Here is a 12,558-nt window from a genome sequence, read left to right as displayed (position 1 = left end):
TTAAATCATTCTGAAATGTTCAAAACAAATGCAGTACATAGAAAACATATTTCTAAAATTAGAAATTGTTCCAAAATTATTCTTAAAACTAAATTTAAAATACAGAAAATGAAGCAATGAAGTTTTTTACTGGAATGTCAGCTTTCTTCACTTTATGAAGGAAAACTATTAAATTCGTAGATCGTAATAAAAAAAAATTGGCACAGTATGTATCAGTTTCAATCATAAAAGTTTTCTTTAGCCCAAAGTTTACGTGGGGAATATGCAAAATACATACTCCCCACGAAAACTTTGATAAGTTGTAAACTCTCATATTATTCTATGTTTATTTTATTTTATTTTATTTTGAAGTCTGAATGTAATTTTAGATATGATATTATCATCTTGGAATTTTTTAATATGCAACAAATACTGTTCTAGTATTTCTAACGGTATATTCTTTATACGTAACAAATAGAATTCTGAATTTAGGAAGAGTAAAGAAGTAATATGTTGCTCTACAGCTTTGTAAGCCTTATACCAGTGTTTCTCAACCTTTTTTGGATCATGCCCCACCCCAACGTCTCAAAGATTTTGATGTCTCTCCTTTAACATGATAGTCAGCCAAGTTCTGAAAAAGTATAATATAAATATGTACATGTACATTTTCTAATTGCCCCCCCCCCCCAAAAAAAATATTCAAATTGCCCACGTTTAGAAACACTGCCTTATATAATACTACTTTTCCGATTGCAGTGGCCCTTCTATCAGACTTTCCTAATATTATTCTATTATTCGTGAGGTGTCAACAAATCCCATTACTTTCTCTTTGAAACTGATGACTCACAGATAGTGTGTTAAAGAAAAAGGTAGGGGGAAATGACAAGCAACTGATGGGCCCACAGGATAGGTACTAGTGTTGTAATAATTTCAGTCATTTCGAACTATATGCGTTTACTCTATTTGAAGAGCCTCTACCTTATATGCTAAGGAAGCGTCCAATCAATATGGAAAACTCCTGCTTTGTTTCTAAGAGGGAAAAAAAAAAGATTCGTCTAATGACAAGAACGGTTGTAGCAAGAGAGAGAGAGAGAGAGAGAGAGAGAGAGAGAGAGAGAGAGAGAGAGAGAGAGAGAGAGAATAAATAAATTCACGAATGGGACTGTCCATAAAAAAAAAAATCCTAAATGACTGATATCTAACTGATTATTTTCACGGATCTAATACGAGGCAATTGTGGTCTCGATCTCGATGATAAACAAACCAACATAACAGGGAAAGTTCATGATTATTAAAGTTGCCCCTAAAACCAGTCTGTTTCTAGCTTGTTCCAATTAAAACAGTTATTACTTTAATGAAATGCGTAAGAATGGAGAGTAGCATTCTAATATAATTTATTCTGTATCAGTTTCATGTATTCAGTTGATCACTGTTTTTAAACTTTGATACAATGTTATAGAATATAATTAGAGTAGTCACTCAAAGCTATCCGAACTATATTAAAATTGAAAAGTACACGAAATAGTAGGAAAGATCTCGAATACCACATTTATAATAGACTGTTCAAGTTCCGGGGACCTTATTTGCACAAATTTGCACAAAAATTGCTTCATAATACAATGTTATCGATTAATCCTAATACATGATTAATATCTTATGCTTTCAAAATATGTAATATTAGTCATTTGAAATCCTGTTATATTTATCGCAGGATCCAAAATTCCTGAAAAATAGATCATTCAAGGATGCCCTTTCGACATTTAGATAAAGACTTGGATTGGTTCCTTTCATATGCGCAAAATGATAAAAAAATGTCATGCGTCATACTTTAAAGTAGATCAATATACTGTATATATTAAAAAAAACATGGAATGATTCCAACATAACCGTGATCTGAAAGGACATTAAGTGCGCATAACACAATGACGGATAGGACTCTCTCTTTCTCCACACACACACACACACACACACACACGATTGATTTAATAAGTAAGAAAAGTAGGTGGCATTTCTTACTTGAGAACTTCGTGGCGAGTTTGGTTGACTGCCGGTGTACGTGCCATTGTTTTCACTAGCAGCGACAGCCGGAACAGGTTCAGACTCAGTACAGGCTTCTGGATCATCAGAGCGTTGTAGCATGGATGGGTATAACTTCTCCGACTGCGTAGACCGAAGCGAATTGGACCGACTACGAGGAAAGTGTGGGGATGGTGATACCTCCCTCTGATGCATCACAAGTCGACTTTGGTTTAAGCTATTGGCACGTGCGTTTTGTATCTGTGAAAGAACATGGGCGCAAGTTATCAGAGTCGATATGAAATTCAGCAAATATAAAATGTAATCTTTAATATAATCGACTCTTAAAATATCATCACGAATTGGAATTTTTGTTTAACGCTATACAATGTCTACCTAGAATTTAATGAATCTGAAAGCACTCACTATTTTGGTATTTAATATAATTAAATAGTTTTATATTACTTTAGCTCGCGCTTATATCACTTTTGATTGATTAATTGAACATTGCAAATGGGTGAATCAAAGAGTAAGATGCTTAATATATCTAAAAATTTAACTTTATTACTTAGGCAATTAATTTGTATTTTTATATTTTTTGTAATGCCCGAAACAATTAATATATTTGTTGTAAGGTTAGCATGAAGAATGAAAATTTAAAAACAGGAGCAAAATACGTAATCCTTTCTGAACATAAATATCTAATACTAATTATGCTGTTATGTCCAGTCTGTAGAACAACTCGGATCAAATAGCTGCTCAAGAAGTTTTTCGGGAACACCATACCGCAAAGGTTACTTTAGGAGAACATTATAATTGCAATCAAATATCACATATCATTGCATTTTCCCTTTTACAGTATTCGATTTATGGTATGAGAATGGCTTCGAACCTAATTTAGACCATAACGCAGTTACACTAGCGACTTATTTTACAGAAGAAAGCTGTCTTTGTCTAGAATCATTGCCGTAATCTTTTTTTGAAAATATCTCATATAGGATTTGAATTTCGGTCTCTTTTCCACCCAAGTAGTACATAAGAAAAGTGAACAGTACAATTGAAACACATCCATAAGCTTTTTATAATCTACTCAGGTGAGGCACCTCCGTGACATCTTGAAGAACATATGCTCAGAATAGAAGGCAACGATTCGATCAGTCAAGAACGCAAAAAACAATCCTTACGCTTTTACTAAAGTTGTATCCATTTTCAGATAAAGGCAAAGTTTTTTTGCCTGTATCTGAAAACAGACAAACCGTTCAGTAATCATATGCACTTCATAGATATACCGCTTGTTTCTCTCAATCTCAGACTGAGATGGTAGAGTTTTTCTTCGAAAAATTCAGAATTCTTCTTCTACAAAGAGAAATAAAATAATCAGAGAATGACGTATTTGACAGATATTACTGTGTCACTTATTTAACTATGAACATGTCACGAGTGACATGTTCGTAGTTAATAAGATACTAATTGAAACAGCCACAGCCAGATGAAGTTTCTCTGGTACTCAATATTCAATGGTTATTTAATTTCATTCTGCTAAAATCGATAACCAATGCCATTTCGTTTGCATCACAAAATTCATTTAGACTACAGGGGTAGCCAAACTTCTTTGACCGTCGATCCCTTCAAGAGTTTCTTGATGTTTTATCGACCCCTCTATTTTACTATTACATAATTATAATAGGACAAGCGAAAAAGACGCTTATGTGAGTTTTTAGATTGTTTATTTTATAGTTACAGTGTTTATTGTTTGTATAATATAGTATATATTATTATATTACTATTACTATCACTAGTAATATCACTGGTATTACTAGTGATATTAATATACTGGTATTAATATCACTGGTATTACTACCAGCCCTTCTCAATTCTTTAACAGAGAGAAGTTTAGTTCGTGAATGAATAACGATTGAATTATAATATGTATGTTAATGAATTTTAGAACATTAACGCTCACTTGTATGTCGATGGCAAAAATGCGACTGGGATCGAATACGTGTAAGTATAAGTAAATAAGCAACCGTGCACGTGTTGCCATCTCGCTCCCGCCGTGCCGGCCGGGCGGGAACCACACCATCAGTTTATTGGTAAATACATCATTTTGGCCTACTTCATTGGCCTCCGTAACTATTTTCATGCTCCATCTTACAGGTCTTATTCATGTCACTGTTCCTACGATTCACTCTTAATTGCATTGTCATTCAGGAGGGAGGTAATCCAAGTTAACCGAATTAAATATTACCAGTACAATGATGTCTTATATTTTTCTATCGACCCCCAATCGACTCCTGAGTCCGAATCGATCCCTAACAATGTTATATCGACCCCTGGGGTCGATATCGACCATTTTGGCGACCACTGATTTAGAGTGTGCCCATTTCTAACTTAATTTATAGGTTTAATAATTTCAATTCATCTCTCGGAAGGCGCCATAAATATATACGAAACCAATCATAGAATAAATGATTAACGAAAAGTTTTTGGTAAAGAAAGGCATTCAGAAGGCGAAATTTTTTTAATGGTTTTCCGAAATAAGAAAACTAGATAGAAAATCATACAAAAGGTGTGATTCGTCCCTGACTCTGATTATGCTTTTAGTAATTTTATAAGAAAATTATTACCGTGTCCTTTGGTTTATCGTACAGCAATGTGATAATATTGTATTATGTCACTGAATAACAGTTTACTGTTTTTCGGTTCCGAAAAGGTCGCTCATAGTATCATATCACGTGATTTACGTGCCTCATTTTAAAACCAAACAAATTACTAGAAATATTTTGATAAAGACTTCAAAAATCTTTACGTATCTAAAAACTTATTTAGTGATAACCTGCTTGAATTCGTCAAACATAAGCCAAAATCGAAAGACGTCCGTTAAATTTTAGTAAGCCTCTGAAATATTAAGTTTTTATCAAACATTCTAATTTGAGTGGATATCCGAACGAATGGGCAAATGCAAAGTGATACACCTAAAGAAAGAAAGAAAAAGAGAGAGATCACAAGTTCTAATTAATATTCTAATTCACATTTAAGAAGGTTAGTCGTCTACCCCACAAATTACACATGACTTTAAAGCGCGTATTAAATTCATAAATCCAGCACTGAAAGCGCCATCAAGTCGCGGAATTGTCTAAAAAATTTTCAGAATATAAAAGTATAAAGATCCCATATATTTCACGACACGACATCTATTGCTTAGATGTCATGCTGTGAAATATATGGATCTTTATACTTTTATATTTACCTCAGCGTTTTTGTCAACAAACAATCTTGAAATCTCTATCCAAAATACTTTAGCAATGAAATATACAGTTTTGTTAATAAATCCCAAAACTAGATACTTCGTTGTCTGTAGCCAATATCAGCTATGGAAGCAATGTCACGTAAAAGATGCCAGTTTTGAAAAAAAGACCGATTTTTTTTAGAAACGTTAAGAAGCAATCGCACTATTCCTTTCTTTTTAGAACTTGCACTGGTCATTTATTAATTGACCTGTGAAAATTTAAATAATTATTAAGTTATATACTTGATAATTGTAACAGGTCTCATTATACTTGAGAATTCATTTTATCAGGACCAGAATGTTAAAAAAAAAGCAACGGATATCCTACATCCAGAGCCAGCGCTAGGGTCTTTGCAGCCCACATGCAATGTCTATCAAAGCGCCCCTGTAACGATCCGGGCGTGTGTGGTTCTTTTAGGTTAATAAAAATTTAAATTATTTGAAATTTCTTAAATAAATTTTGACAGAACAGCCACACGTTGATTCGCTAAATGTAACGAACCGGGGGTGTTGACTAGGCAGGATAATCATTAAAAACCCGAATATTCAAAAAATTCTCAAAAGTTATTCTCAAAAGTTAAAGCAAATTTTGATAAAGCCACTTCACTTTAATCGTTGAATATAATGATACAGGGATTATAGCCTTCTCACTGACCCGAATCGTTAACAAAATTAAAATGAATTTTAATTAAAGTTAAAATTTATTTGAACTATAAAGTTTAAAAAATTCTTGCATTTTACTAAATTCTTAGTAAGTTGTAAACATTTTTTAATAATTTTTATAAGTGGAACTATCTTTTAGGAAAATAAAAGAAACTCGAGATAGATGAGAAAATAAGAAAAGAATTCAGAAATAATAATTAGAACATTTTATTAATATTAATATAAGTATTCAAAAAATAAAATTTTCACAGAATAACATAAAATAAATTAAATTACATAAATATACTTGAAATTTTTTTATTAAAATTTTAGGGTTCTTGATTTCATATTCACCAAATTAGAAATAATGGTCTTAACGTCTAATTCCGCACATACATCATTTTCAATAGCTATTAAAGCCAAACTAACAAGCCTTTTTTGTGACATACTTGTTCTTAAGTAAGTTTTAATCAATTTCAACTTGGAGAAGGAACGTCCACCGCTCGCTACACTAACAGGTAAGGTTAATAGTATTCTTAAAGCAATTGAAAAGTTAGGGAAAGATAAATTATTGGACGCAGTAAAATTAAGAATATCGAAAGGGTTTTGAATATTTAAATTATCCTTTCGAAAAATATCCCAGAAAGCACATAACTCGTCATATAGTTCTATTGCATTTACGTCTTTATTGTCGGTGTCCATCAAGAGAATCTCTAAATCGTCACAAATTTTTCGTAAATCTTCGTTATTAATTTGTAGTAATCTATACAAGAAATGTAAATTATCATATCTTTTAGTTGTTCGAAAAGTTTTATTAACGAACACATTGCAACGTCTAGAAGTGAATAAAACACATTCACTCTAAATTTATCTTCTGGAGATTGTGGCGTTTCTTCATGATGCTCGTAGTCAAATTGTCGTGTCTTCTTTCGTCGTCGAACTTCCGCACCAGTTTTAAATTCTTGTTCTCCATCCACCTCTTCACTCAGTTCTTTTGCCGTTTTTAGAACTTCTTTAAAATTTGTATCTGATCGATACTCTTGTAAGAATATTTTTAAGTTTTCGATAGATTCTAAAGAAAGTGTAATGTTCATATTTTTGTCTTGAAGCATTTTACTCACAGGCTTTATTCTGTTAAGTAAATCATGCTAAATTATAAGAGAACAAATAAATTTGTAGTCCTTCATTTTAGCACATAATGTTTGTGCTTCATGCTGAGTTTCTTTATTAAAATTTTCATTATTTAAAATTTCAAAAAGTGCATCGTAAATTTCTCCTAACTGATATCATAGATGGCGGATTGCATTAATTTTACTTCCCCATCGCTTTTCTGATGGCTGTTTCAATGTTAGTAATCTAACATTGAAACAAAGGCCCTTTCAACATGATTTTCCATAACGGGATCAAACTTCGCGAACAGTTCGACTAATTTTAAAAAGTTGCCGTTATTCCTTTCATATAATTTTTTACGAACTTTAAAAGGATTGCCCAACGTTTGTAAGAGAATGAAAAGAAATTATATATTTCTTGAATAATTGCAAAGAAACTAATTGTATCTGCATTCACTTTGGCTGCATCGTTAATGATTAAATTTAGAGTATGAGCAGCACACGGCACGTAAAAAGCTCGAGGATTTTTGTTCAAAAGCAAATTTTGGAGCCCATATTTTTTCTCTTTCATATTTGCCCCATTGTCATACCCTTGACCTCCCATGTCTTCAATGGGACTATTCCATTTTTCCAGTTGTTCCACTATTGTTGCATATAAACCACGTTCTGTGGAATCTGATATATCTGCAAAACCGAAAAAGTTTTCCCTGATCTTGACAATTCCAATGTCACAGGAAACAAAGCGAATAATAATGGTCATTTGTTCTGTTTTACTTGCATCAGGTGTGCAGTCTGAAATTATGGAATAATATTTAGATTTTCGAATTGATAATAAAATTATATCCCTGATTGCATTACTTAAAGTTTCCAATATTTCATTTTGACTATCTTTACTCAAATAGTGTACTCTATTATTTCCTTGTAGGGCCCTTTCAACATGATTTTCCATAACGGGATCAAACATAGCAAACAGTTCGACTAATTTTAAAAAATTGCCGTTATTCTTTTCATATAATTTATCAGATTATATGAAAAATTATATTTCGAAAAGCTAAATTTTGGCTACCAGGGAATTTTATAATTTCAATCAAGCGTTCTAAAACACTCGTCCAATGTTTCTTTTCCATTTCATACATGCTTTGAGTCTGGCAATCAATAGTAGTTTTGTTTTTTTAATTTTTATCAAGTTCCTTCCATTTTAAGAAATTTTTCATGTGAGCTAAACTAGTCTCATGTCTATGCAAAGTTGTACTTACATTTCTCCAATCGTTATAACCTTCTACAAGACTACTTGATTCAGTAGGTGCGAAAAGTTTGCAACAAAAGCAAAAACAGAATTTAAAATTTCGGAATAAATAAGCCATGTTCTTGGCACGAGCTCGCCGTTTTCCATTTTCTATTATAATACGTGTCGCCAAATTTACGACCATATGTATCTCTGGGATATATTATATTTTTCTTTTGAACAGGCCCCCATTTCAATTAAAACAACTCTTAATTTTTCATCAATATTTCCCCATTCACCCGGATCTTCTAAATTTACAGAGACTAGCAATGTGTTAGTTTCATGGTCAACTACCACGAAATCTTCGCCTAACTGTTTTTCACTTAAATCCTGCGTCTTGTTATCTTGTTTAACAGTTGTAATAGTACTTTCATTCAAACTGGATGATGTGCACGGTTCGTCAACTCTGATTTCTGATGTATCGAGTTGGTTACAATCTGCATCAGAATATTTTAATATTTTAACAAATTTATTAAGAGCCCCAGTTTATTTCTTAATATTTGCTTCTTTCGCAGGATGACGCTTACGATTTTGTGCACCAGATAACTTTTTTTTTTAATTTTTGATTCCATTTCTATTTTATACTCACAAGAAATTATTACACAACACGACACAGAGACAAAACAATAGTCCACACTGCGCTACTGTCAGTAGCCTATTGAGATGCGTACTGTTATAAATCTACTGTTGCTATCCTGTCATTACTGCGACATTGTAAAATTTTATTATTATTTTAACTTTGTATACTTGTAATTTCTATTAATTACTTGTGATGTCTTTTTTCTTTACTTTATACTTTATTCTCCGTTATTCTAATGTAGCTGTACGCGCTTTCTCTCTCTCTCTCTCTCTCTCTCTCTCTCTCTCTCTCTTGTTTATATTATTACGTGCTATGTTTACAAGAAAGTCAAATAACATTTATTTACAGAAATGTACACGAATTTAAACATTAGGGAGATTGCTTTCTCTATCCTTCTATAAAAAAAACTCTTTAGCAAAATTTAGAACCTTTTTTCTTCAACTTTAAAATACTTTCTTTAACACAAAACATTATCTACTCTCGGTTTACAAATTTTACTTATTAAACGCCAAGCTTACTCGCAAAGAGGTTACGGGTTACCTAAATCTCTCTGTTAAGTTATCTTTACAAATTTGATATCAACTTCTAACATGCCAATTGATTCTCTTAAGGACACTTCTTAACCTTATTAAACATTAAACATATATCTTAAAAGTCTTTCTAATACAACTATAAGAGGAATTATATAAAAGTTTTGAACTCACAAAGGCTCTGTATCTCACAATTAGTCAAAAGTCTTTCACTAAAAGTTGTATGGCAATTCTTTCATCTCAGATCTTCATCTGGAATTTTGGTTTCGGCTATATCAACTGGGAATGTAAAGGGACTCGTACAGTTCCGGAAAAACTGTTATTCTCCCACGGCGAAAAGAAAAACTTACGAGCGAAGGTACTTCGGAAAATTTGCCTCGCCTTTTCTCCTCTACTTGGGCTCGCCGAAAATGCCTGGACGACTGCCGTCTCAAGTAACTTGAATTGCCGCCTCTAAGAAACTGAAAATGCCGCCTCCAAGAAAAATGAAACTGTTGTCAACTGTCAATCAAGATCCCTCTGGACTGGAAACTTTTCTCTTCTACGCCGTTTGGGACTTCTCCTTTCGGCAATTTGAAAGCCCTGTCTGTGGCCTAGAAGTCGTTTCTCTCTAGCGACGTCTCGAACCGAGAAGCTCCTTTCTGGAAGCGTAAAACTCCTCTCTCAACCAACGTCTGGATCCGGGATGCTCTCTGACGATGTCTGGAACCGAGCAGCTCTGTCTTTCTTCGGCAACGTCTGGGACCGAGCTGCCTCCTCTTTGACAGCGTCTGGAACCGGGCAGCCTCTCCTGTCTCTCTGTGGACGTCTCTGGAACCTTACCCCCATTACTTCTGCAGCAATCTCTGGATCCATGCAGCCCCTTCTGTTTGCTTCAGTCCCTTTTTATTATACCTCCTCTGAGACCTTGCATGAAGTTTGGCAATCCCCAAAGAATCAGTATGATTCTTTCATCTTAAGTTTCAAGTTCGGCACGCCTTTTGTTCTCCTCCGTTTTCTTTTAATTGTAAGTTGCCGACCATCGGAAAGTTGTTTGAACCTTTCTGACTGACTTAGCAGATGTTTACACTTAGAGCCTGCAAGCCTTTCTCATACAAACAAATTTTAACAACAATCTTTCTAATGCTGCCATGTAGATCTATTACATGCAGCTTCGGCGATATAAACATTGCGTTTGTTTTTAACATCTAACATATTCTTATTAAAGCAGTATATACAGTTAACTTCCAGAGTGTTATTTACAATAACATCTAAAACAAACTATACAGAGACAAACAAAGTTTATTTTCACAATATTCACATGGGACTTAACCTAAGTAAACAATCGAATGTAATGTGCTTTGGAATATTTAAGCTACAATCGAGTTTTTACAGTACCATATGACTGGTTACTTAGCAACAAATGTTTTGTACGAAAATTCGTTTCTGCGCATAAAAACTTTTCACTTTAGATTCTGGAGGCAAGCATTTAGCCTGCTCTCGCTGCAAAATTGTAAATAGCCGGCAATATACAATTTTTTAAAAATTTTTATTCGGTGTATCCGGCCTTATTTATTTTAATGTTGATCATTCTTAGAATTTTTTGTTTTTATGATAAAAATTTTGTTTCTTAAAAATGAACTTATGACCCGTGTCCCGGCGCCCCCCCCCCTTCGTAGCGGCGCCCGCATGCCCGTTTCCGCCGGCCCTGCCTATACTATGAAAAATAATATGTAAAATAATCACAGCAGAATGTTCTTCGTTTTAATCGAATTTGAGATGCATAAACGACTATTCAACACAGAAAAACAAATTATAAAACAGATTTTTTTTTCAGGTTAATTTGCAATGCTAAGTGTTCTGGCGATAATACTGCTAATGCTTTTTAATTTTACCAGATATATAATTTAATCCATGAAATTAAAAGAAATAACAATGGTAGAGACGCTGTAATACTTCATAGTCCAGAACGTAATTATTCGCACTTTTTTTCTTATTGTTCAGACTTGCAATTATTTTTTATATCGCCGTACAAAACTAATCTCAGCAGATATTTCCTATTTCCACATAAATGTTCTTGTCTAGTTTATCGTATATTTTTTTGAACTCAACACTACAATTAATCTAAAAGAACTTCACCTATTACGCCAGTACCGTTCAGAATCATCGCCATAGTTACAAAACCTGTAAAGAAACATGCGAACTACCGAACACATCCTGAAGCTGAAAACTAATGAGAAAATCGAACTCGCCGATTCCGTCAAACATTCATCTCGAAGTGAACCCCCTCCCACAGCATCTATTGGAATAGTTTCGGAATCTGACAGAACAGCAGCTGTGATTTCAGAAGGCAATCTATATGGAAAAGGGACATAAAGAATGACGCTGCCAGGCAGTAAAAGACTTCTCCCACCCGGTTGGCTGTCTGCATAGAAGGTTCCATCAGCATTGCATCTCTATACATACAGAACAGCTATCTGCCAGTGGCGAAAACATTCCTAACATTCTCACATTAGGCTAAAGAATCTAGTAATGCAAAGGATCGCAATCGTTAGCATTAATACCGTTTGGCAGAGGAAAAAAAAAGAAGTCTAAGGCCTATTACTTCAGTGAAATTTGTATTTCAAGAGTAATTAAAATGAAACAGATGTGTGTACAAATATATAAGTCCTCTTATCTACTGAAGAAAAGCACACCATGCTTATTATCTACATTTTGCAAAAATACATAATAAAAAATCTATTAGGATCATCCATCTGTCAATTTCTCGATGAAAAATGGGATCTTTATTAAAAATTTGTCCAGGTTAATTTAAATCTGCTTCTTTTTTTTAGAACGTAAATTATGCAATGTGAAATTATATGACAGGTGGTTATACGAAACCTCTGTGATGTTTCGCTTGCAATTAAATATGTGAAATTACTGTGTTAAGGAATAAGGTCACTCTACAAAATTCATTAACACATAGATATTATGAAATCGTGAATAACTAGAGGGCGAAAAAATTCTTTCCTCTTTATTATTAGTTACTTAATCCTTTTGGGGTAATACCGTGCTGTTGCCATTTATCACTACGGCGTTAATGTTGAGAGCAATAAGGCATGTGGGCGAAGCGACCAGAAACAGGATCACAGTTAGATACAAAACCC

The 12,558-nt window shown here is 33.6% G+C and overlaps 1 protein-coding gene across 1 annotated transcript in view; it reads right to left on the bottom strand.

Moving 5' to 3' along the window:
- The window catches only part of LOC150104065 (uncharacterized), a 387,411-nt gene that overhangs the window by 262,020 nt on the left and 112,833 nt on the right, over nucleotides 1–12,558 (bottom strand). Inside the window, 1 exon segment of the mRNA XM_090396391.1 lies at nucleotides 1,996–2,256. Within this exon segment, the coding sequence (XP_090252517.1) occupies nucleotides 1,996–2,256 (261 nt within the window).

Source organism: Typopeltis vanoorti, chromosome 8, assembly GCF_054136105.1.
Source record: "Typopeltis vanoorti isolate ZY-2024b chromosome 8, IOZ_Tvanoo_1.0, whole genome shotgun sequence".
In the NCBI taxonomy this organism is placed as follows: Eukaryota; Metazoa; Arthropoda; class Arachnida; order Uropygi; family Thelyphonidae; genus Typopeltis; species Typopeltis vanoorti.
Note: the sequence above shows the minus strand (reverse complement) of the source record. Positions and strands in the feature narration are given on the sequence as shown.